We start from the raw sequence: 25,484 nt of genomic DNA, 5'->3' as shown, positions 1-25,484 counted from the left end.
CTCCAGTACGTAGAGGAGAAGAAAGTAAGACAGTGGTTACTAGGGGTTGGGACCACTGTCCTGCTTTCTGTCAGGGAGGAATGGGGAATTATTATTTAATGGCTACAGAGTTTCAATTTGGGATGATGAAAAAGTTCTGGAGATGGATGGTAATGATTGTACAACAACGTGAATGTACTTAATGTCACTGACCTGTATACCTACAAATTGCTAAAATGGTAAATTTTATGTTATTTGCATTTCACCGCAATTTTTAAAAAAGGAAAAAAAATAATTGTAGCCATTAGTGACTCAGTGCTTGCGATGATAGCTATGGAATTGCAGCAATTTGCTACCTCGATTTTCATAGTATTTTATAGGTAAGCAGACAAGCTGAGAAAGTCAAGCTCCATCCATGAGTTGTATTATAGTTTATCTTTCTGGTCTACCAGTAGTTCCTTCCTCTCTGCACATTTTCACCCCCCTCTGCTGCTCATTCTTAAACCCTTGACTTCACAGGATGGGAGTATTGAGGAAAAAGGCAAGTTTTTAGTAGACTTTCCGAATTGTAAACATTTTCTTCTATTTTTGTATGCTGAAATGTTTTTCTTTAATCCTGAATATTTTATTAAATTTGTGATTTTTCTCTTTAATCTGTTAACATGGTATATGATGGTACTAGGTTTTCTGATGTTGAGCCATTCCTTGTATTCCTTGGGATCACCTTACTTAATCATATTATATACTGTTGAGCTTGATTTGCTATTTTATCTAGGATTCTTTTATCTATATGAATTTCTGCTTTCCTATGAGGTTTTGTCCAGCTCTGAATTTTTTTTTTTTTTTTTTTTTTTTTTTGAGACGGAGTCTCGCTCTGTCGCCCAGGCTGGAGTGCAGTGGCGCGATCTCGGCTCACTGCAAGCTCCGCCTCCCGGGTTCCCACCATTCTCCTGCCTCAGCCTCCCGAGTAGCTGGGACTACAGGCGCCCACCACCTCGCCTGGCTAGTTTTTTCTATTTTTTTGTAGAGACGGGGTTTCACCGTGTTAGCCAGGATGGTCTCGATCTCCTGACCTTGTGATCCGCCCGTCTCGGCCTCCCAAAGTGCTGGGATTACAGGCTTGAGCCACCGCGCCCAGCCCAGCTCTGAAATTTTACCCACCTTACAAGTCAGCCTGTTACTGTTTCATGGATGCTGGAAGATGTGACACCCCTGGGTCACCGAAAAAGAACTTTATGGCTCACAGCAATAAAGTTTACCTCAGTTCCCCTTGACCCCTGAATCCCCCAGGAGCAAAGTGAAAAGTTCCAGAGAGGGGCTGCACATGCAGTGAGTTTAGGTGGCATTTAGTAGTTGAAGGTCACTGGGCTTGGGGAATCTCCTTCCTTTATATTATACAACACCTGCCCTTTGCCTCAGAACCTCTTTTTTTTTTTTTTTTTTTTTTTTTTTTTGGCTTGTTTTGGTTTTTTTTTGAGACGTAGTCTTGCTCTGTCACCAGGCTGGAGTGCAGTGGCGCCATCTCAGCTCACTGCAATCTCCGACTCCCTGGTTCAAGCGATTATCCTGCCTCAGCCTCCTGAATAGCTGGGATTACAGGCATGCACCATCACGCCTAACTCATTTTTGTATTTTTAGTAGAGACCATGATTTCACCATGTTGGCCAGGATGGTCTCGATCTCCTGACATCATGATCCATCCGCCTCGGCCTCCCAAATTGTTGGCATTACAGGTGTGAGCCACCGTGCCCAGCCAGAACCTCATCCTTCAAGGTTGCTCACTGATAACTGGCCAAGGCAAAGAGTGATCAGGGCCTTGCATTCTTGACATATCCAGCACGAAAGTGCAGGGACTCTTAGGGTCCAAGGCAAATTGCCTTTCCTAACATGGTTTTGGTATCAAAGTTACACTACAAAGTTAAACCTCAATTAACATGAGCTTTCTCTTTTAAATCCTGGAAACTATTTGGACAAATGAGGGATTTATGTCTTGAAGTTTTGGTAAAACACTGTAAACTGGGCCTATGTTTGGGGCGGAGAAGGGGAGAATTTTGATGTGGTGATCATATTTTTTTTCTTGAGTGAACATTTTGTATTTTCCCAGAAAATTAATCCATATCAAAAAGTTCTCAAATATGTGGGCTGATTTTTACAATTGCTCGAATCTACTCTATTTATATCTCCCCTTTCATTGAAGATATTTCTATTTGTGACTTTTTTTTTTTTTTTGGCCAGTCTGACAAGTTTTGTTCCCTCCCAAAAATCAGCCTTTGGTCCATATTCTACAGCTCTTGCATTTTCCTCTCATCTCCATCCTCTGACAGAGAGTGATGGGGACTATTTGAATCTTCCACATACCCGTTAACAGGTTCCAGCTGGAGTGGGAACCATAGTTCCTATTTCATCCTGTTTCTGTGGGCTGGTCCAGCACACCTTCTACCTTCAGAATCCCTGTGAAAGAAGGGACAACTGTGCTCACCACACTCCTAGAGGTGCATTTTCAGTTATTACAAGAACTTCCTCACCTTGCACTGATCTAGCAGTGGCACTGTGGTAGGTCTGTGAGTTTCTGAAGCAGAGTAATCTATTCAACCAAAGGGGATGCTTAATTTCATCCATGTAGGCATCCCCAACCAGGTAATTCTGATACCCATCCCCTTCGCTTGGTCTGAGAAACAGAAATGCTGGTGACGTGGTCTCTCAGTAAGCCCTAGATGAAGGAGGGGTGGTGTTGTCCACTTGTTACTGACTGTAGCAAATGCTTATAATTTTATGTGGCCTTGGCAGTCATTGTGAATATAAGTTGGACTTTCCCATACAGAAGCAGAGCTCAGTCACCCTTGAGTTTCCAGTTCTATGTCTCCCAGTTCCCCAATGTGGTCCATCCAGATGGCTGCCTTATACAGCTGCTCACTGTCAACCACTTTGCTATGGGACAGCTAGATGCAGCTTGCCTGACTGGCCTCGTTGACCCTCACATGGGCTGTGTGGGTATGTCACAGTGACCACCTCTCAGTCACAGAGTGGTCCCCTGGAACTGATGCCTGCTTGCTTTCAACCTAATTGAAACTCCTCATGGGAAACTTGTTTGAATAATGCCCTGGACCCAATAAAGGCACTGGCCCACAGGTCCCTCTCTTTCCCTGCCTGCATTTCCTGACCTTCATGTGTGTGGCCTCCAGATGTGCCATGTACTTCCCAGGACCTATAAATAATAATACCTGGAGTCTCTCTCAAGCATTGAGTCTCATCACAAGCTCTCCATTGTAAAGATCTTAAATTAAAATATTGACTCTCTTGAGACTGTAGAGTATTAATAATGATTCTTCTACAGTTTTAGGCCCAGTTGTTTAGGGAAAAAAAAAAAAAAAAGACACCCGAGAACAAACTGGACCAATATTTTTTGAAGTACCCTTTGTGATAAACAATTTAAAAATTGAATAAGGCCACCTAATACGATAATATAAATGAATTGATCAGTATACTACAATCCAAATTATAATTTAAAAAATCAGATAGCTCGATTTTTTAGGAACAGAAAGTAGAATGGTGGTTACCAGGGGCTTAGGGAAAATGGGGAGTTGCTGTTGAGTGGGTATAGAGTTTCAGTGTTGCAGGATGAAAAAGTTCTGGAGATTCATTGCACAACATGAATATACTTAAAACTACTGAGCTCTACAGTTAAAAATGGTTCTGATGGTAAAAAAAATTTTTTTAAAAGAAAAGAAAACCAGACGTCTGACATCAAGCTGATATAAGGAATTTATTGTGTAAAAAAGAAACATCTAGAGAATCCCACAGACAGGCCTAGTATGGCTACAGTACTGTATATAAAAGACAATTGCTCACAATGATAGCACTGAAGCACTGAGAGATACCAAAGTACTTTCTGAATCGAAGTCAAATGATACTCAGTATGGTTTTAATATCCTCATATATATCAAAGTTTTACTACTCTGATACTTTTGTAAACCAGGTAACCAGAATACCCAATCAGACAGCTTTTGGTGATATATAACTTGGCAATAACCCAGTCTGGTGATACATAAAACTACTCACTGTACTCATCCGGTATATACCCGCACAAACATTTTGAAATTCCAATTTCTTGGTCAAGTGATATGTTGCTTGAATTCATTAAATATATTTAGATTTCTGTATTATACAAAGTTAAATGTACAACTAAATTAGTATATGAAAAGTGCTCACTATGTTTTTACGGGAAATAATCCTGACAAAAATGTTTAATGAATATACTCTATACTAATTCTGCCTTTTTATACTTAATGCTAAATTTATCCCCTCTAATTTACAACAAATTTTGTGATTTTTATAAGAATCTATGCCTCCACAATTCTCAGATTCTTCTTTTTTCCCCCTTATTTCTTTGCTTAAATTCAGTATAAGCTTTCTTGGTATTTTAGGCTTCATGCATACTCTTATTCCTAAACACCAGCAGTTCCTCAGAGACCTAAAATCCAGTATAGGAATTACTGTGTTAGTTCTTGAAAAAGCATTAAAGACATTTTTTCCTGAAATATACAGAACATGTCATGCCAAATCTCGTTTACATAATAAAATGGTAATACCAGTGAATTGCACATATAGATTTTATCTCCAAGATAGAATAACTTAAATATTAAAACGTACCTTTAATTGACTTTGTAACAGATGGCAATATTCAATACAAAAATCACAAAACCCACTAACTTTAAATGCTGCATAGTACAGCATACAAACTCATCTCCCTATGAGCTATTCAAACTATGACAACTTTTTAAGCTACTCTAGAATTTAAACCATAACTAGAAATTTATACGAAACACGATTTTATGTTCAAATATGGAAATAAGTAACATAATTCCAAAACCCAAAAGCATCCCAGCATTCTGTAAAAAGAAATATCCCCAGCGGCTACATCCGTGGTCACTAGCATCATTGTGCAGCATTTCAGGTACCTTAAAAAAAAAAAAGGTAAGGGAAAATAAGAGTGACATTTAAGTTTTTAGAACTACAGATTAGTTTTTAGAAAAATTTGTAGGACAGTATACTAGCTTTATTTGTAGCTATACTGTGAGTTAATTCCTTAAAACATGATTACATACATACTGACTCTAGCTAATAATGTCACACAGCATTTCCTAGCAGTTTAACAATGACTACTCATGATGTTCTGGGCAAAAAAAAGTTTGTATTGGTTCAGTGTGCTCCACTGGAAATTGAAAATCTACATTGATTTTCCTATTTCAGTTACTGGCTGCATATCTGAACTGGATATAACATGTAGTTTGTCTTTAGTTCAGAGATAGAAAACCTTATACTATATAAGATATATATTGTCTTTGCTTACAAAGTAAAAAATAAAAATAAAATAATAAAATACAATTTTAGCAGTAAGATTGGCTGGGATTGTTTTGAGGACATTAGCGACAAAAAGATATGACTCCTTTGTTGACTAATAAACTAAGCATTCTGAAGTATACAGCATGCCAACAATATGTGTCTTGTCCTAGATTTCCTACAAATCTATAGAAAATTCACTGCCTGATTACTGAGATCGTATCCTAAAACAATACATCGGAAGGATATAGGTATTTTTGTGAATCCTGATACATATTACGCAAGATAAAGGTGTGATCAACAATCCAAAAAAAAAAAAAAACTCTGAAGAACCTATATTCTTATATGTCACAAATTTCTGAATATAGAATCACTTCTCATAATGACTGCATTTAAAACCTTTTTTAAAAAAATGATTGTTTTTTTTGAGACAGTCTTTCTCTGTTGTCCAGGCTGGAGTGTAGTGGTGCAATCTCAGCTCACTGCAACCTTCACCTCCTGGTTCAACTGATTCTCCTGCCTCAGCCTCCCAAGTAGCTGGGACTACAGGCACATGCCACCACCCCTGGTTAATTTTTTTGTATTTTTTAGTTGAGATGGGATTTCACCATGTTGACCAGCCTAGTCTCGAACTCCTGGCCTCAAGTTATCTGCCCGGTTTGGTCTCCCAAAATGCTGGACTAACAGGTGTGAGCCACTGTGCCCAGCCAAAAAAAAAAAAAGAAAAAAGAAAAAAGAAAAAATGCTATTTTATTGAGCCTATAGTCCTAGCTACTCAGGAGGCTGAGGTGGAAGGATCATTTGGGCTCAGGAGTTTGAGACCAGCCTGGGCAACATAGCAAGATTCCACTTCCTGCTCCCCCAAAAAGAGAGAGAGAAAAAAATGAGGCTTTACCGAATATTTTCTCTATTTTATTGTTGGTCAATAATGTAATAAGATTTCTTAAAAACTTACCATATCAACCAGAGCAACATACATGAATAAGCCAGCAGTAAGTGCAAATATCCACATAGAAACATTTTCAGCATAATGACCAATGAAAATTCCTGTTGCCATTCCAAGATACGCCAGCATGGCTGACAAAGCATTATAAAGGACAGCCTGTTTAACGGTCATGCCAGCCTTTAGTAAAACAGCAAAGTCACCTTTAACAGAACACAAAAAAGGAGGAAAGTCATTGAGAAATCATTTTAAGACACATACCAAGATACTTCCCAGATTTAAGAAAATTTTCCAGTGTTTTTGAGAGGGGGGAAAAGAGACAAAATTAAGAATTACCTAGGGTTAAAGCAGTGTTACTCAGTAAATCACCCTAACAGCTGTATAAACTATTGTTTTTCCTTTTTATTCTTCATCATTCAACTTGATGTACAAACTCTTTTTTTCCTTTTTTTTTTTAATAGACAGCATCTTGCTCTGTCACCCAGGCTGGTATACAGTGGCACCATCTTGGCTCATTGCAACCTCCGCTTCCTGGGTTCAAGCCATTCCCGTGCCTCAGCCTCCTGAGTAGCTGGGACTACAAGCACATGCCGCCACACCTGGCTAATTTTTTTATTTTTAGTAGAGATGGGGTGTTACCATGTTGACCACGGTGGTTTCAAACTTCTGACCTCAGGTGATCCCCCTGCCCTGGCCTCCTGAAGTGCTGGGATTACAGGCGTAAGCCACTGCGCCCGGCCAGATACCTTATCCAAAAAAATTTTTTTAAGGCTTACACTTTGTCAAAATGATAAATACTAAAAATTTACTATTGTGGTCTTGCACTGTTTTCAAGGAGCTTGGAATTTGGCCATAAAGAAGGGAGGAATGGGTGGAGAAGACACATGAGATGATCAGCAAATGATAATGGTAATGCATAACTAAGAGCTGAAGAGTTTAATGCTACAATTATAAAAGGAGAAAAGAGACACATGAAGATGGAAATAAGAGAGGGGCTTCATGGGACTTGAATGTGGAACATAAATTAGATGCTGAAGATTATAAGGAATGGCTGAACATATAACAAGGAACAAAAGTGAAAATGGTATCGGCAGTATGTGTGTGAATATATCTCTGTAAGAAGAAAAACAAGGACGTGAACTGGGATCCAGAACTAGGGAAGGTTTTAAGGCCCAATGACAAAGAAGAACAATATTCAAAACACAACTCATCCACTTCCCTTCAATTCCAATGAGATTCTCTTTCTCAGCTTCTGTTAATGGAAGATGATTCCTTTGTATCCTGTAGTCTTATTCACTTTGTATGTATGAAGATGATCCCTGATGTCATCAGTATGCTGGTTAGCAGACATATGAGAAGGCACGGAATTGATGAAGAAGCTTGCTCAACTACCATTAGCAAAAGCCAGTAACACTAGGACGTTTCACCCACCTGGTAAATATAATTTATGTGGTTATCTTACCTAATTCATGAGGCAACTCATGACAGAACACAGCAACAGAAGTACTTAAACCACTCGATAAACCTTCAGTAAAAGCAGCACCTGTGTAAAAATCAATCAGAAAAAGTTTGGTTACATTAATTTGTGTGCTTTTAATCTTATCAGTATGCAAAACGAGGTAACAAAAAAACAGTATTTTGGCGTGAATGAACACAAGTTTCCCAACCCAACTCTGTATCTTCTTTGTAAGAAATCTTAGAGTACATTCCATGAAGTCTAAATTTCCCAAAGGAAAACATCAGGCATGAAAGAGAAGGGAAGGTTTTCTATGCCTTAGAGTGAACGGATAAAGTTATACAAATCTGAGGAGTAACTGCTACCATATAAAAGGCATATTCAAGAATATAAAATAAACTGTTAAAAAGGTTTAGGAAAAACTCTCCTGTCGAGGGTATAAACATGTTTCGCTTGCCTCAGAAGAATTTACTATGTAACCAGATCTGTTTACATTTATTCTTTCACTATCTCAGTAAGAAAACTCTAAGACAAATAGCTGTCCCCTTTTAAAAAGCTGACAGAGTATACAATCAATCAGTTAGAAACCATGACTGTGCTTTTTTTTTTTTTTTTTTTTTTTAAAGAGATAGGGTTTCATTCTGTTGGCCAGGTTGGAGTTCAGTGGTGAGATCATAGCTCACTAGAACCTCAAACTCCCGGGCTCAAGTGTTCCATCTACCTCAGCCTACCAAGCAGCTGGGACTACAGGTGTATGCCACCATGCCGGGCTAATTTTTTTTTATTTGTAGAGATAAGGTCTCACTATGTTGTCTAGGCTGATCTCGAACTCCTGGGCTTAAGCGATCCTCCTGCCTTGGCCTCCCAAAGTGCTGGGATTACAGATGTGAGCTACCACACCCAGCTGACTGTGCAGTTGGACGTTCCTCCTTTGTCTGTTTCAGGGCTGCATAATATAGTACGAGCAAGAGCACTCGACTCCCAGGGAGCCAAGGCCAGGCCTAGCTATAACACAGCATAGCCTCCTTGGGCAAGTGGCTCCACCTTTACAGGCCTCAGTTGCCTAACTGCATGGTTCCTTCCAGCACTAAATTATTAAAATTTGTAAGTATTCTGTTATCTCCCAATTGTGGTATAACAATTTATTAGCAAAAGTTCTATAATTCTTCTTAGGATAGAGATTGGTAACTGGACTTAGATGTATGAAGATTCCTTTAGCATAAAAGATGACAGAAAACATAATTTTACTTTTATAAATATTACTTACATTATCGATAAGGGAACTTCAATGTATAGGGAGAAAAAAAAATCTCATACATGCATCATACAAATTAAAGGCCGAAGTGAAACCCCGTCTCTACTAAAAATACAAAAAATTAGCCGGGCGCGGTGGCGGGCGCCTGTAGTCCCAGCTACTCAGGAGGCTGAGGCAGGAGAATGGCGGGAACCCGGGAGGCGGAGCTTGCAGTGAGCCGAGATCGCGCCACTGCACTCCAGCCTGGGCAACAGCGTGAGACTCCGTCTCAAAAAAAAAAAAAAAAAAAAAACAAAAAAACAAATTAAAGGCCGATCTTAAGACCTTGCAATTTAAGAACAGCTTTTGACAGTTACAATTTAGGTTGTGGACTGGGCACAATTCCTAGCATTTAATCATACCTAACATTTATCAAGTACTTCATTGTCAAAGTAGTAAAATAAAAAAATAACATTTTTATAATCTTGGAAGTCACTAATATCCTCATCTAAACTAATCTATTCTCTGTTAAAATTTGACTAGGTGTTTAATGTGAAAATTTCAGAATCAATCAACAAGGAACAAATATGTAGATATATACCAATTGCTAGGCCATCGCTGAAATTGTGCAGGCCATCGCCCATTATCACCATCCAGGCCAGAGTGGCGATGCCGGCATCTTTCAGCTCCTCCCGAGAGTAGCGCTGGCTGTGACTGTGAGGATGGTGGTTTTGGTGGTGGTGGTGATGGAGAATATGATGGTAGTCATGATGGTGGTGAATGAGATCGTCTGACTGGCCAAGTGTATCGTGGAAATGTGAATGGCATTTATTCTTGCACCCTCTGGGTACATATTCATTGTAGACTTCCTGTGGATGAGCATGAGCTATCATGACCTCTTCTTCTTCCAAGATTGCAGGCTGCTGAGAATCAAAGTGGGAGGGCTCTTGTGAGTCTGCTCGTAAATAGCCTTCAGTTCCTAGGAATAAACATAAAGGGTATGGGGCAGTTAGAAGGCTTTGTTAATGGACTTGGAGACATTTCAAACCTCACTGAAAAAGTCAACAAAAGATCTTAAAGCATGATAACTGCTTCATATCTGCAGAACTAAACATTAAAGTATTACTAATGAAAAATGTCAATAGATTTTAATGAATTCCAGAAGTGGAACGGTCTCAAATATTAAGAATGGATTTTAAATGTTAACCTTCAGTAACTACCTCTCAGATTCTCCCTTAATTTATTCTGCCTCCCTACCTTTTTAAAGATGTCTTTTTTCCTCATCCTAAGAGAAGAACCTGCTTGTTTTAGAAAACATGTTACATTAGATATTTAAAATATTTTAGAAAAATATCTTAGAGAAGTAATGAAAATTAGAAATAAAAAAACATGAATAATCCTGCCATGTGACTTCCTTTTTTGGAAGGTAAAATTCAAGGAAAAAACAGAGAATCTGAATTATTTCATCATCACCAAGAAGCAATTATTATCTATTTGTGCAAAGGAAAATAAATAGCCACAATAAGGTTACTTTTTTTTCTCCTGTACATAGTTATCAATTTTCTTGGAACCATCCCTGACACTATAGTCCATTTCTAGGGCAGGTATTTCCTCCCCATCATTACACATTTCATTGGAGTCCATTTAAAAATCTGAAGAGGGGGCGAGGTGCGGTGGCTCATGCCTGTACTCCCAGCACTTTGGGAGGCAGAGGTGGGCAGATCACAAGGTCAGGAGATCGAGACCATCCTGGTTAACATGGTGAAACCGTGTCTCTACTAAAAATAAAAAGAAAAATTAGCCGGGTGTGGTGGCAGGCACCTGTAGTCCCAGCTACTCGGGAGGTTGAGACAGCAGAATGGTGTGAACCCAGGAGGCGGAGCTTGCAGTGAGACCGGATGGCGCCACTGCACTCTAGCCTGGGCGACAGAGTGAGACTCTGTCTCAAAAAAAAAAAAACCAAACAAACAAAAACAACAACAACAACAAATAAAAATAAAAAACCAAAAAAGGGAACAGATGCAGAAAGAACAGCGAAAGCATTTTACTTGGTCTTCAGAGAAAAACAGCATGTTAGAGAATATATAGTGGACAGGAAACCATACAAATAGGCAGTAGCAACAATAAAGTTGTTCTCTCCCCTCAGTCAACAACTATCTATTACATACCGATACTAAGCCAGGTACTCCAGCACTAGGCAGTAGGGACAGAGTAGAGCATGACAAAGTGTCTGCCCTCAAGAAGCTTATCTAATCTTGTGGGGAGACAGCCACTGAGCAAGAAAACACATGTATAAAAAAGGTACTGGAGGCACTGGTTTTAGAGACGTGCAATATGGAGAGTGACTGGAAGACCTGTTGTAGTTGGGTGCTCAGTTCCGGCCTCTAAAGGAAATTTCTGATTTGACACCTGAACAACAAGAGGAGAAATTTATGTGATGGTCTCAGAGAACAGTATTCCAAGCAGAAGGAATAGTGAGTGCATGGCCCAGAGACAAGCCTTATGTGCTCCCAGGGTGAAAAGAGGGTCAGTGGGGCTGGAGCACAGTGAACAATGTGGGAGAGTTGTGGGCTCAGTGGGACCTTGAAGATCATGGCAAGGAGCTGGGTTTAAAATATGAATCTTAACTTAGTCTGTCTGACAAGATATGCCAAGCAAACAGCCAAGTTTCAGGAGAAACATAGTAGATACAACCTTAGGCAAGTGATCAAAATCAACACCACCAATAAGTGACAAAGAATCATATCAGGTGGCACACCATGTCACAGAAAAGGATAAGCACCATTTTGTGGTATTCCTGCCAAAACTGATCAACCTAATCATACAAAAATACTAAACAAACCCAAAATTAGAGGCAACTAAATGCAATATTTGATCCTGAATTGTACTCTGGAACAATATTTTGGTGGGGGTTGGGAGGAGTGTTGGGGTAAAAAAAAAAAGCACGATTAAGGCATTTGGAACAAAAGAATAACGTCTGCAGAGAATGGCACTGTATCGATATAAATTTCCTGATTTAATAATTAAACTCTCATTATATGAGAGAATGTCCATTTTCCTAGGGAACATACACTAAAGTATTTAGGAGTAAAGAAACATCATGTCTATAACTTACTCTCAAATGGTTTAGAAAAAAAGTGTGTGTGTAGCTGGCCCTTTAATCACTAAAAAATTAAAGAAAAAGGTGTGTGTGTGTAGACAGAGCTAGAGAAAGACAGTGAGAAATAAATGTGTGGTAAAATAACTGGGGAATATGAGTGAATGGGATACAGGAATTCTTTGTACGATTCTTGAAACTTTTCTATGAGTATGAATTTACTTCAGAAGTTACAGGAAAAATAAATGTAAATATACATAAAACAACTTACTCACTGGCAATTTTTTAAAAAGTATGAGATACTGAAAAACCCAAAACCAAAGGACATGGTCCCATTTCTTCCAGATAGTCAAGTTGCCTGCAAATCATACAGCAATGAACTCCTTGCAGCCCTAAAATTTACGCATAAGAACTTACGATCATCTGTATCTACTTTCTCCTCATTTGTTGAAAGTTGAGATTCATACTTGGACAACTGCTTCTTAATCTCCACATCATCATCATTTTCGGGTTTCTTCTGATTCTAAAATAGTAAAGGAAAACAATACTTTAAAACAGTAATTTGTTTATATATATATACAGCTTTTGATCAATAACCAGGTAAGCAAAAGACACAGAATGCCCCCACAGTCATCTGCTCTAAGCATGGTCCCACACTAGCAGCACAGTATCTCCCGGGAAATTGTCAGAAATGCATACTTCCGGCTGGGTGCCGTGGCTCACGCCTGTAATCGCAGCACTTTGGGAGGCCGAGACAGGCAGATCACGAGGTCAGGAGTTCGAGACCAGCCTGGCCAATATGGTGAAACTCCATCTTACTAAAAATACAAAAATTAGCTGGGCGTGGTGGCATGCGCCTGTAGTCCCAGCTACTCAGGAAGCTGAGGCAGAAGAATCGCTTGAACTCGGGAGGCAGAGGTTGCAGTGAGCCGAGATCGTGCCACCGCACTCCAGCCTGGGTGACAGTCTCAAAACAACAATAACAACAACAAAAAACCTAGCTAGGGGCATTTCCTTCAGGCATCTAGTGATCTGGTAACTACCTGCCTGGCTGCCGCCATGCCTCTTCTGCACACTGAAACCCCATACTTCTCATACTTTTTATAACCTAAAACTATAGTTTTTTAGTTATTAAAATAAAACACTTTTCTTTAATAAAACACCATTAACATGATTTCTCTTTTAAAACAAGCCTCTATTAACCTTGAATTCATCACTGGGCTTTAACCATCCCAAATACCATACCAGAGAGATTGTACCTAAGTCCAAGCAGCCTCTATGTTGTGTAAAGGTCAGTGTTTGAACAATGGTGCCTGTGTATCATCTACTTAGACAGAACACTTAAAATAAAAGTTTACACATAAATAACAGATTTCTTTTTTTTTTGAGACGGAGTCTCGCTCTGTCGCCCAGGCTGGAGTGCAGTGGCCGGATCTCAGCTCACAGCAAGCTCCGCCTCCCGGGTTCACGCCATTCTCCTGCCTCAGCCTCCAGAGTAGCTGGGACTACAGGCGCCCGCCACCTCGCCTGGCTAGTTTTTTGTATTTTTTAGTAGAAACGGGGTTTCACCGTGTTAGCCAGGATGGTCTCGATCTCCTGACCTTGTGATCCGCCCGTCTCGGCCTCCCAAAGTGCTGGGATTACAGGCTTGAGCCACCGCGCCCGGCAAATAACAGATTTCTTATTTGCAGTACCTTTAAATAAGATGATCACCACCATACCTAAGATTTCATTCGAGCTCTAATAGCATATCAAGTGTCTATACATTCTTAGGTGTTAAGAGCTTTTAAAGGCAAACACACACACAAATCTTTACACTTACCCTAAATATAATGCCTCAATACTTTCTCAAAGTATTAAGAAAGTACTTAAATATTTGTAAAAGTAAATGAACTCAGGGTATCTTAAATCATTTATGCTGGTGCTTTATTTCTCATTGGGCAATTGTTCTAGAACGTCGAGTTTAACAAATTCTTTCATTCCATAAGTATTAAGGGCCCATAATGTTCCCTATGCTAAATGCTGGGAGTAGAACATAAAATAAGCCCCACACAGTCTCTGTTCTCACGGAGCTTATTATCCACAGGGAAAGGGATTTTACATAGGTAATGATTATACACTTCTTCGACTATAATTTTTGACACTTTTTATAATAGACAAGAACAGAATGCTATTAAGAGTGTATAATAACATGACCTCAATAATTTCCAGGTGGCCACTGAAAAAATATAACTTATACCAAGACCTAAAGATAGGCAGGAATTTGGTGGGGAAGGTGGGGGAGGCAGCATTCCAGGAAGGGAGTAGCACCTGGAGGGGGTCAGCACTGCTCTGGAACTCAAAGAGGTAAAAGGTGGCTGGGGCCTACTAGGTCAGAGAGGGTGGCCAGAGATGAGGCTGAGGCAACTAAAGGAGATCAGACAACAGAACTCTGTTAAGAATAGTGGGCTTTGTCCAAAAACTTATGCAGCCACTGAAGGAAAGATTCTAAGTAGTGGTGGGCAACCTCATCATATTTTCATTTAAACAAATCACTGCCTGCTCTGTGAAATCTAGATTGGGAAAAGGAGGAAAGCAAAATAATGTGGACAGGCTCCTACTAGGAAGCAATAACTGTCACTCAAGTGGGAGATAACCATGGCTTGGACTAGAATGACAGCAAGAAAGATGGAGAGGAATGGAGAGACCGTGGACATACTTACTAAAACTTGGTTGGATATGGGGATGAGGGGGACATCAGAGATGATTCTCTAATTTTCAGCATGAACAATAACCTTCACTAGCAGAAGGTTAACCTTAAGCAGCAGAAGGCAGGTAGCCTAAAAAGATGATATATAGAATCTCCCAGGGATGCAGGATGAACCTCTTAAGAAAAATCCTAAGTAAAATGCCCTGTTATGAGCTTGAAGAACTCCCCATACTCACAATATAATGAATAGTATTTTTCTTTTAGAGAAAATTAGATTAAAAATTATTAAGTAACTTTAGTATCTGGATGCCTTTAACAAAAGATAAACTCAGCATATTCCAAAAAGGGAAGAGAACATGTAACATTTGCAAAACTCCTATGGGAAGTCTTCGTCTAGAAATTATGCTTACTTGCTGTTTCATGCTCCTTAAACATTGAATATTTATTACCATCTATCATGTACTAGACACTATTCTACACATTGGAGACACAGCTGTAAACAAGACAGATCCTGGCTTTTAAGAGCTTACATTCTAGTAGATACTATTTTAAAGCAGAGCGCATCAAACTACTCTGACTATAATCCACATTAATATACGTAATGTAAAACAGTAATATATATATAATACTACTGTTGCATTTAAAAATATTGGTTATGACATACAGATTTATTTTACAACTCACTAACAATCTAGAGTTATAACCAAAATTTAAAAAGAAAAAAATATTCTGTATCAGATAACAGAGGGCCTATTTCTTGGAGTCCTAGGTTAAAGAGTGCTAAGTTAAAGAAAAGCTATCCTTAGCTGGGCATGGTGGCATGAGCCTATGGTTCCAGTTACTTGAGAGGCTGAGATGGGAGGATTGCTTAAATCCAGGAATTTGAAGCTGCAATGAGCTATGATCATGCCACTGCACTCTAACCTGGGCAACAGAGCAAGATCCTGTCTCTTAAAAAAAGATCCTGTTTTCTTAAAAAAGGAAAAAAAAAAATGAAAAAAGAAAAGCTGTATTTAGGTAAAACTTGGAAACAAAATTGAAATGAGAATGTTAAATAAATTATGGCATTTTGACCCAGACATACGGTTAAAAAAAGAAAAAAACCAACCCATCCTCAAGTCTCCAGAATGAAAATTGATCTTTTTTTTTTTTTTTAACATGAGAATAATTGCAGAAGACTTAAAGAAGTAGGAATAAACTAGTCCATATATGGCAGGTAACCTAAAACTATGATATATGGGATCTCCCAGGGGTGCAAGATGGCTCCTAAGGAAAATTCTAAGTAAAAAATGCCTGAAGAGCTCACAGTACTCACCATATAATGAGTAGTTTTTTTTTTTTCTTTTTGAGAGAATTAAATGAGATTAGAAACTATTCAATAACATTAAGAAACAGTCCAAGGGAAGCAATTCGGACAATAGGAACACAGAAGATGACTTCCTTGATTAAGAAAAAATAAGCTATTCTTATTTTACTTCTTCCCTCTATATTTAGGTGCACTAAAGAGAGGGTTCCAAATTTTTAATTTGAGGCTTCAGTGAATGTAAAATCTCTAAAAGCAAATACTCCTAGTATGTAAACACTCTCCTGTTTACACATGCATTTGTTTCCCACTGTGGGCTCTATGCTCAGCAAGAATCAACTGTGTTAGTTTTGAAACCTCTTCACGCCAGTTATATTTATTACTGTAATTGCACAATTTAATTACACATTGCTCAAACTATGAAATGATGGTAAGGAGTTACTTCTTTTTTGGGGAGTAGAGATATGGTCTTGCTGTGTTGCCCAGGATGCTCTCAAACTTCTGGCCTCAAGCAATCCTGCTGCTTCAGCCTCCCAACGTGCTAGGATTATAGGCATGAGCCACCGTGCCTGGTAGGGGATACTTAATTCCATGAACACAAAAGCTGAATGCTTGGAAGATTCAAAGGCAAGGTGCTAAAAAAAGATATCAAATTACATAAGGCTACCACTGAATAAATTTTTTTTTAATTTCCAAAACCTAGATTCTACATTCAGAATAGCTTTAAGTGTGTAATCTCTTGTTCAATTTTAGAGATACCAAAATTGGAAATCATAGATGAAGCAGCATGGCTGATAAAGAAAAAAAGAAAAGATAATACAGAACACAGAACTCCAACTCGAAGAAAATCCTGGTCAATATCAAATGACCAGAATATGAGTGTACAGATGTATTAGGTTAGATTAAAATGTTGAGATGTGAACACATCATTTTTTTTTTTTTTTTTTTGAGACAGAGTCTCACTGTTGCCCAGGCTGGAGTGCAGTGGTGTAATCTCAGCTCACTGGAGCCTCCGCCTCCTGGGTTCAAGCAATTCTTGCGCCTCAGCCTCCCAAGTAGCTGAGATTACAGGCATGTACCACCTCACCTGGCTAATTTTTGTATTTGTAGTAGAGATGGGGTTTCGCCATGTTGGCCAGGCTGGTCTCGAACTCCTGGCCTTAAGCGATCTGCCTGCCTTGGCCTCCCAAAGTGCTGCGATTACAGGCATGAGCCACTGCACCTGACCCACATTATTTTGAAGAGTCTCTTGACAGTCTTCTGAATGACTTGCCTGATCATATCAAATAAAAAGTGGCAAATTACTATAGGGAACTCAAAAGTGTTTTTTTGGCCAGAAAGAAAGAGCCTATTGTTTGACTTCATACCATTTCTAATCCAATTTGCAAAGGGCAAGCCTGTAAAAGTGACATACCCTTTAAAAGAAAACAGAACATTTAGTTACTGGGTGACTAATTAGAAATTAATCACATTAGTTAATCATAATTACTAATAAATATTGATAGTGTATCCATGTATACATGATGCTTCTGGTCTTCAAGGCCCTGCTGGTACCTTGTCTGGTCATTTATACAGATGTTCATCCTTCCCTTTCTTACCCTGTCATGAGTTTCAAAAGAATAGCAAAGATAGAAAATTTCAGAGCTATTAAGATATAGAAATGCTCCTCACAAACATCTCTGGGACCAAAAAGTACTTCAAGGGTACTGAACTCCCTCTCAAATAAAGCTCATACAACCTGGGCATGCTAGTCTAACAATCTAGTTAGAGTACTACTATAAATAAATGTCTGAAGCATAGTAAGTACTCAGTATACTTTTTCTTACCTTTTTCTTCTTATCTTTAAATTGTTTGATCAATGTGAGGACATGTTCGACAAGAAACATGAAATACAGGCCTCCTAGAGCTGTTAGACCCTTCCATGTGGAATCAAAATAGGCACTTTCTTCTATGTTTTGAGAAGACAGATGACTGAAAAGTGGTCCTCTTTTCATTTCCATTGCTGGTTCTTCATGGCTATGACTATGGTGGTGACTTGCATGAGACTGAAGGCAAAATAATTTGTTATTTATAAATTCATCAGTTTCACACAACGAGTCAGAAAGTTGGCTAGGTAAGGTCAAAACTGAAATCATTCAGTTACGCAATTATTCAGATATTTCAGAGACGAGGTGCAGTTTAGGACATTAAAAATAAAATGACCAATGAGTGGCTAGCTATCTAGAACTTAATGCATGTCATGTACTTCAGATACATTTCCAGTGACCCTCATAATACATAAATAGTAAGCATTTTCAATGCTTGACAATCTCCATGGCCACAAATAACAGGAATACTAGACTTAATGTGCACAGTTTCTACTGCTTATATTCCCAACCGAAAAGCCCATACCAATGTCATCAGACTAGCATTGTAAGAAGCCTAGTGTGTGTGTGTTGGGCCCTGGCAGGTACCCGAGATCCAGGTGTACTGCCCTAGCAGCCTGTAGCTGAGTAGAATAGTAACTACCGCTATTGCACATTAGGGAATCGGGTGTGGAGCACACTAAGAGACTGGGGGATCACAGAGTACGCCCCATACACATGCCACTTTCTATCAGCAGGTCTTCCCGAACATCTGCCATCTGGTGGTCTGAGAGCTTGTCAGAGCAACATAGTTTTCTTTCACTACTGAATGGAACATGAGATATGTAGTGCTCTAGGCATGGTGTGATTTCCTTCTCCCAATTACCCGAAAACCTTTAATGGGAATTTAAATAATGAAACATGCATATTTTTTGACTGAGCACCTATTCCAAATATCTGATGGAAAAGTAAATTCACTTTACCAAACTTGTTTTATGTGTCATGAAGTGTAAATCTCTAAACACATACACAAACATTCAAGTCTGAAGAAAACCTCCAAGTTTCTTGGATACATAAAGGGTCACATATTTTATTTCTGTGGCAATTACACTAACAGATAAAGCAGATAACTCACATTGCTGCAGTACCTCACAGTACTAATAGCCAGGCAGAATTTGTCTCTTTTTATTAAGTGGGTTTCAAAAAGTTAAATTAGTCTGTGTTTTGTAAAAGGAAAGCAAAAAATTCACAAATGTATTAAGATCCAGCAGAAAAATACAGATTTCACTTACCAAATATATTTTAAAATAAGCCTTTCTAAACCAAATTTCTAACATTTTATACAAAAAATTCTAGTATAAACCAAAACATATTATTTTTTCAGTGTTGAATAATCAAACACTAACAGGAAAAACTACTATACTTACATGTGGAAGAAGGTGTAAAAAAGCATCACCACTCAAAGTCCCAACGGCCAGTGCAACAAGGAAACTCAGGAGAAATTTGAAAAACACCCGATTCATGAGGGGCACTAAGATAACCCCCAGCAGAGACAGGAAACTGATGATGGAAATGGCTATAAAACCACCAACCCAGGCTGTCAAACAAAACAAAACAGAGCAAAGAAAAATTATACAATTAATAAACTTCACAAGAAAGACTTTTGGAGAGTAGCATAAAGCAACATGTAAAAGGAGAGAAGCTAAAAACACACAAATTCAATGCGAATAGGACCTACTGTAGCAATAGCACAATAACCAAGAAATCTGTTGTTGGCTCAAATGAACAACCTGATGGGTACTTAAGAACTCTCCAGGTAAGGAGCATAGCTCTAATGGGAAATTCTTCAGGTTGGGGTGAAAGAGGAAAAATAAATGGTTACCAAGGATGAACTGTAGCTCACTTAGGAACTGAGCTTTCACATTCCCATAAGAGCTGAATTATAAAACAGTTTTTTTTTTTTTTTTTCTTAGAGAAAAGGAAAAGAAAACAAAGAAGAGGAGGAAACCAGGAATTCAATAATGTCCTCAGAAAACAAAGCAGTGATTCCTTCCTCATTACTTTTGAGCAATACGACCCTACCCTATAGCATAGCTTACCCTAGTTTCACTTATCAATAAGAATGTATCAGTATTAGGTTTCTAAGCAGCATAAATGAACCCAAGACCTCTTCCCAAACAGTGTGACATGATATAAAAATCCCAAATTTCAGGTGATCCTGACACCTTCTTGTAGGATGAACACAGAGAAGTCCTAATTGAAATTTGATTTTCTGGGTTTTTTTAAAGGGCAGGGCTAACACCCCTTCCTTGCTTTCTTCACATTCAAGGCAAAGAACAACTAAGATGACATATGTGGAACTGTACTGGAAAACAAATGGGCTGATGCAAATCTAAGGAAAAGCACAACATAAATGAATCTACTGAAATTGTTTTTACATAAAAAAGGCAATTTTACCTATTTGTAATGAATAGGTCTTTGGAGGGATTTCAGCCTTCTTTTCACTTGTATGAATCAGACAAGATCTAGCATCAATTTGGTTGATGATGGCTGGACAGAGATAGTTGAATTCTGTTGCATTCAGCGGAACCTGGATGCCCATGCCATGAGATGTCAGTAGTTTTGATGCATTGAAACACTGAAAGAAACAAAGCAGTGAAAATCACCAAAAGGCATCCCCATCAGAGTAATGTGATGACACAATACCCTTTTTTACCAAAGCTACTTCTTTCTTTTCTCGAGTTAATGAAAATTAAAATCAACTTCTGTTTTGAGCACTTTGGAACTTGCCTCCAGCTACCTGGCAATACTATGTCACCATAGTGGTATCCCACCTCTTCTGTCTACCTCATCAGAGAAGCAGTACATCACGAGTCATCTGGGGAGAAAGCCTCAAGTGGAACAAGCATGAGGATAAATGGAGATTCACAAGCCTGTTAACTCACTGTATAAACGTATTAAGGAAATGAGCTTCAATTTCAAAATGGGGTTCATTAGAGATTGAGAAATATGTTGCTTCAGTACTAACGCTATCCTACTTGGCCTAAACAAGTCCAAGACATGCCCCTCTTCTTGTAATGACTCTACTTGCAAAAACTCAGTTCTGTCTACATATCTGGCAAAGTAATGCTCTGCAATGAGAGGATATTAAATTATGCAGATTATTCTTGTGGAGGGCAAGGCTGGTTAATAAAACAAACCTGTACCGGCAGGCAGATGTTTTCAACTATTTAATTAGATGACTAACTTAGTTTGAAGTTATTCCTTTGTGCAATCTCTCCCCCAACCAAAAAAGAAAAGAAAACAAACAAACAAACAAAACCCAAAACTGGCTTTAGTACCAGTTTCTCATCTTCTGTAAAGACATTTTCAACTCCCACCACAATTCTCAGTTGGTACTACTCAGAGCAAACTTTATCACCAGGGCCGCTATGGCTATGACCATTACTAGGATTAGTCCAGAATTAGTACAGTCACATGCTGGTTTGAATGAAGTACTGAAGTTTTGCTTATTAAACTGTATCAACGAATTCCTTGTTCCTTTTTTTTTTTTGACATAATTCCCCATTCTTGACATCTGTCAGCCAAGGTGAATTATGTACAGTCTGGAAGTCTACTCTAGAAAAACCACATGAACTCAGAACCTCACTGCCCAGACTTTTCCCTTGTCCAGCATGACGTTCATGGAAATTGCTCCAATTTCTATCATTCCTCAAGTCATGGTGGACCTTCTGTCAAGGAAGCAGCAGTGGTATTCTCAGTAGTCTTCAGCCCCCTCAGTCACACAATATGGATTCTAACATCCTGCTTTCTAACATCCCTACAATATGGATTCTAACTCCTGCTTTCAACTCCTCATTTTCTATTTTTTATTAATAATGTTCACCTTTATAGACTTTCTCTAAAGATAGCCTTGATATCTTTCTCTACGTATTTTATATTCTATATTACAAAAACTTTTAGGAGGCAGCACTATAGTCACCAAAATAACCGTTCCCTAAGTTCTGATTTAGGAATGTTTACAATATAGCAGGCAGCTGAGAAGGTGGAAATTCCCTTTTCAATAACTTCATCATTTTACTTTTACTTTAAACTCCTCACAACTAGAAACAGAGTAGCAGAGACAGGACAGACACACAGGTATATTAAAATAATGCACTCATCTTACCTCCTGAGGATTTTCATTCGTGTTTCTAGAATACATAAAGCCTTTTCGGGGCTCACTCATAGATTCATTTGTTTTCCTACCAGCCAGCCGGCTCACCAGGCTCTTTTCTGTGACACTGGGTGGAGTGGAGCTGCTTACATCTTTGGGGAAGAGTTTTGGAGTCTCTATTGTCTCTAGAAAGTGAGTTCCTTCAGAGACAGTGTTGTACACAGTTGAGGTCACTTCACTAGTACTAACACTGTCCTTGACATTCCTTCTACCATTGGCATGTTCTGGTCGGTGAGCTCCTTTCCCTTGGCTGTTTCTAGGATCTTTACCTGAACTATCTGAGTCATGTTCTGGGCAAAGAGCTTTTCGCTTATTTTTACCAGAAGCAGCATGATTACGGTGAGAGTGGTGCTCGTGGTCCGAGTGATGCTCGTGGTCCGAGTGATGCTCATGGTCCGAGTGATGGTCATGGTCATGGTGTATATGGATTCTTTTAATCTTATCTATGCCTATATTTTGAAGTAATTTTCTGAACCCTTCAACTGACAAAGAATTATTTTCTCCATAGCGGTAGAAAAGCTGTTGTAGATGATACTGCCGTGTGGTAATTGCCAAGTCAACATTAATGCCAGATTCCCAATTCGGACTAATTTTCTCAGTGGTCTGGGGGAAAGCAGCTGCTGATTTTAGTTCATGAAGGGGATTTGTGACAGAGAGGGTGAAGGTCAGGATCAAGATTACAGATAACTTCCTCGCCATTGCACCTTCCTAGAAAAGACAGGAAAAAAAAATTAACTCACTTCTAAAATTGAATTAAGAAACCTTATACTGAAAATTAATGTGTAATCAAGTAATCAAAGTTGCCAGAGCATCATGTGGTGTGACCAGTGTGGCACTAGGTACTGTGAAGATGGAAAGAACTATAGTCCTAGGCGCTACCCTTGCATTCCTAAAACACATGAAACAACTGGAGAACAGCTGAGTGCTAAGAGGCTGCCATTAGCACTGTAAAAGCAATAGTAATTCAGAGACAGGAGAGATCCATGTGGCCACAGCCATCAACTTCTTACTGAAGTTGAGAATTTATTTGAATGATTATTTGAATCACTGAGGCCAATGATTCGAAATGAAATCTAGGCCAGGTGTGGTGACTCATGCCTATAATCCCAGCACTTTGAGAGGCTGAGGCAGGCAGATCACCTGAGGCCAGGAGTTTGTGACCAGCCTGGGCAACATGGTGAAACCCTGTCTCAAAAAAAAAAAAAAAAAAAAGAACGAAATGAAATCTAGCTACCTTGATCATCACCATCATTTCATAAAATAATCTTCAAGCACCAAAAAATAGAAACAATAATCTCAATTCACATGTTTAAAAAATTGTAAACTAATACACTCTCCTTATATACAAATCCATTTAAGACCCCTTTCTGCAATCACAATCCTCAAAGGTGCTCAATTTTGCCAGTGTATCCCTCAGGATATTTTCTATGCATACTCAAATACATGTATACTTAATTTTTCAAAAAAGATTTTTTTAAATTTAATTTTATTTTATTTTTGTGTAGAGAAGAGGTCTCACTATGTTGAGGTCTCACTATGTCGTCCAGGTTGGTTTTGAACTCCTGGCCGAAAGAGATCCTCCACCTCCACTTCCCAAAGTGCTGGGATTACAGGCGTGACCACTACGCCCAGCCTCAAATAGGTGTGTACTTTAAATACACACTGAATCTTTTTTTCCTTCTTGACAATGAATCAGACACGTTATGTCCATACATAGAATTCTTAAAGTAAACTGAACTTCATGAAAAACTCACTGTAGCATCCTTGTGTTACTACAAACCAGTCAACATTTAATCACAGACTGTTAATAATCCACAGCAGTGTTTGGAACCAAAGGCCTATGCCCCAAGGAGGAGGGAGCAATTGAGTTGGAGCTTGAAAAGCAGAATTCAGTTAAGCAGAGCCAGAATTCAGTTAATTCAGATCCAGTAGGATGTCCAGCACCAACGGTGGAGGTGATGGTGGTCAAACCCACATCTCCAGCAAAAGACGCAGACGTCAAGCTTCCAACTAAGCAAGAGCATGGGGCTATCCAGCTCTACCAGGGTCAGCTGTTCTTCTCTGGGCAGGGCTCTCGCATTCATTACCGTATCTAAAATACCGGTAATTCCTATTTTGCAAGGCGAATGAGGAAAACACATGAAGGAATGTACATTATAAGTACTCGTTAAATTCATGTGTTGCACAAGTGCGGGGTATCATACAGGGAACAGTGGGAAATGGAGGTACGGGGTAGAACGACGCTCCTGAAAAGAGGAATCTTTGGGGCTTGAAGTTTCGGGAATTCTTCTACTAGGCAAAAGATAAACATTTAGAAATCATTCCCAGGAGAGAGGCGAGGAGCGGGGTGGGAGGGGACTAGCACAGGGGACAGCTCCGAGCCTTTCTCCAGGGAGGATGCTGAGCGCGGTCGCGGACCCGTTGAAGGATCTCCTTTCCTGCAAGTTGGCGTGTGCTGGACGAAAACGGAAAGCAGAGGGGAAGGGCCTTGGAGAAAAAGGCGAGTACAGAAAACGAAGAGGGCACAAAGCTCTCTTCTAAAAGCTTTTTATTTCTAAACAGTCAGTCCCTTCTTCGAATATGGGATGAAAAGTACGGATCTTTTCCTCAAAAAATCCTCCGTTGCACCCCGAAGCCCATCTGAGCATCCTAAGAAGTCCGCCTCTCTAGGGAGAGGGGGCGCCTGCGGCGGGCTCCCCCCAGCATCCTCTTTCTGGAGCCCCCCTGCCCGGTCCGCAGGACACTGTTCTCCGCAGAACCCTCCCTCCCCGCCCCGCCTGTCTGGCCTGCGGAGCTCCCCTCCCAGCCGCCCTGCTCCCGGACCTGAGAGACACGTCTCCGCGGCCTCGTCGTCCCACGGCCCGGCCACGCGCGCAGGTTTGGTTCCACACGGGCGGTCCAAAGGGCTCGGAACGGGCCCACTGGTCTCTTCAAAAAATCTCTACCAGGCGCGGACACGCAGTGGTTTCATTGGGTTGGCTGCCCCTCGGTCCGGAGGTAGCGCCGCGCAGCCAACCGGCAGCCGCGCCCCTAGCCTTTGCGGAGCTGGAGGACAATCACTAATTACCGCCGCGCGCAGCGCCGCGGGGAACCACCGCCCCCTTCGGCCAGGACTGCGGGGCATGCGCAGTGCGACCGCGGAACCCGGCTCCGCAGACGGATCCGCTTTTCCGCGTGTTCGCCGACTCCGCGGGGGCGTGGCGCGGCCTAGCGCACTCTGAGCAGTTGGGGGGTCGTTTCCTCCAGGCCTTACTCGGTAGCCAGGGGCCCCGCGGCCAGCTGTGGCCGCTGCTGGGAGCCAGGTCATAAGGGGTAGCGGGATGTTTCTGATGCTGCTCTGGCACATGAGTCCCGGGTCCTTCAAGGAGGGTCCCGAGCCACTC

At 40.0% G+C, this 25,484-nt stretch overlaps 1 protein-coding gene across 2 annotated transcripts; it reads right to left on the bottom strand.

Moving 5' to 3' along the window:
- Window positions 1–3,723: 3,723 nt before the first annotated feature.
- LOC105498926 (solute carrier family 39 member 6) lies at window positions 3,724–25,123 on the bottom strand. Of its 2 annotated transcripts, XM_011771308.3 has the most exons (10): window positions 24,925–25,123; window positions 22,054–22,809; window positions 20,343–20,523; window positions 19,313–19,482; window positions 17,868–18,086; window positions 12,467–12,572; window positions 9,554–9,931; window positions 7,725–7,805; window positions 6,275–6,465; window positions 3,724–4,937 (listed from the first exon to the last, which is right to left on the bottom strand). In XM_011771308.3, the coding sequence occupies exons 2-10, from the start codon at window positions 22,798–22,800 to the stop codon at window positions 4,785–4,787; spliced, it is 2,226 nt and encodes a 741-aa protein (XP_011769610.1). In that variant the 5' UTR covers window positions 22,801–22,809; window positions 24,925–25,123; the 3' UTR covers window positions 3,724–4,784. The 2 variants fall into 2 exon arrangements, with proteins under 2 accessions (XP_011769610.1, XP_011769612.1); XM_011771310.3 differs by lacking the exons at window positions 3,724–4,937; window positions 6,275–6,465 and adding an exon at window positions 6,477–7,598.
- Between the last annotated feature and the right edge of the window lie 361 nt (window positions 25,124–25,484).

This window comes from Macaca nemestrina, chromosome 19, assembly GCF_043159975.1.
Source record: "Macaca nemestrina isolate mMacNem1 chromosome 19, mMacNem.hap1, whole genome shotgun sequence".
In the NCBI taxonomy this organism is placed as follows: domain Eukaryota; kingdom Metazoa; phylum Chordata; class Mammalia; order Primates; family Cercopithecidae; genus Macaca; species Macaca nemestrina.
The sequence above is the reverse complement of the archived record's forward strand: the minus strand, read 5'-3'. Positions and strand labels throughout refer to the sequence as shown.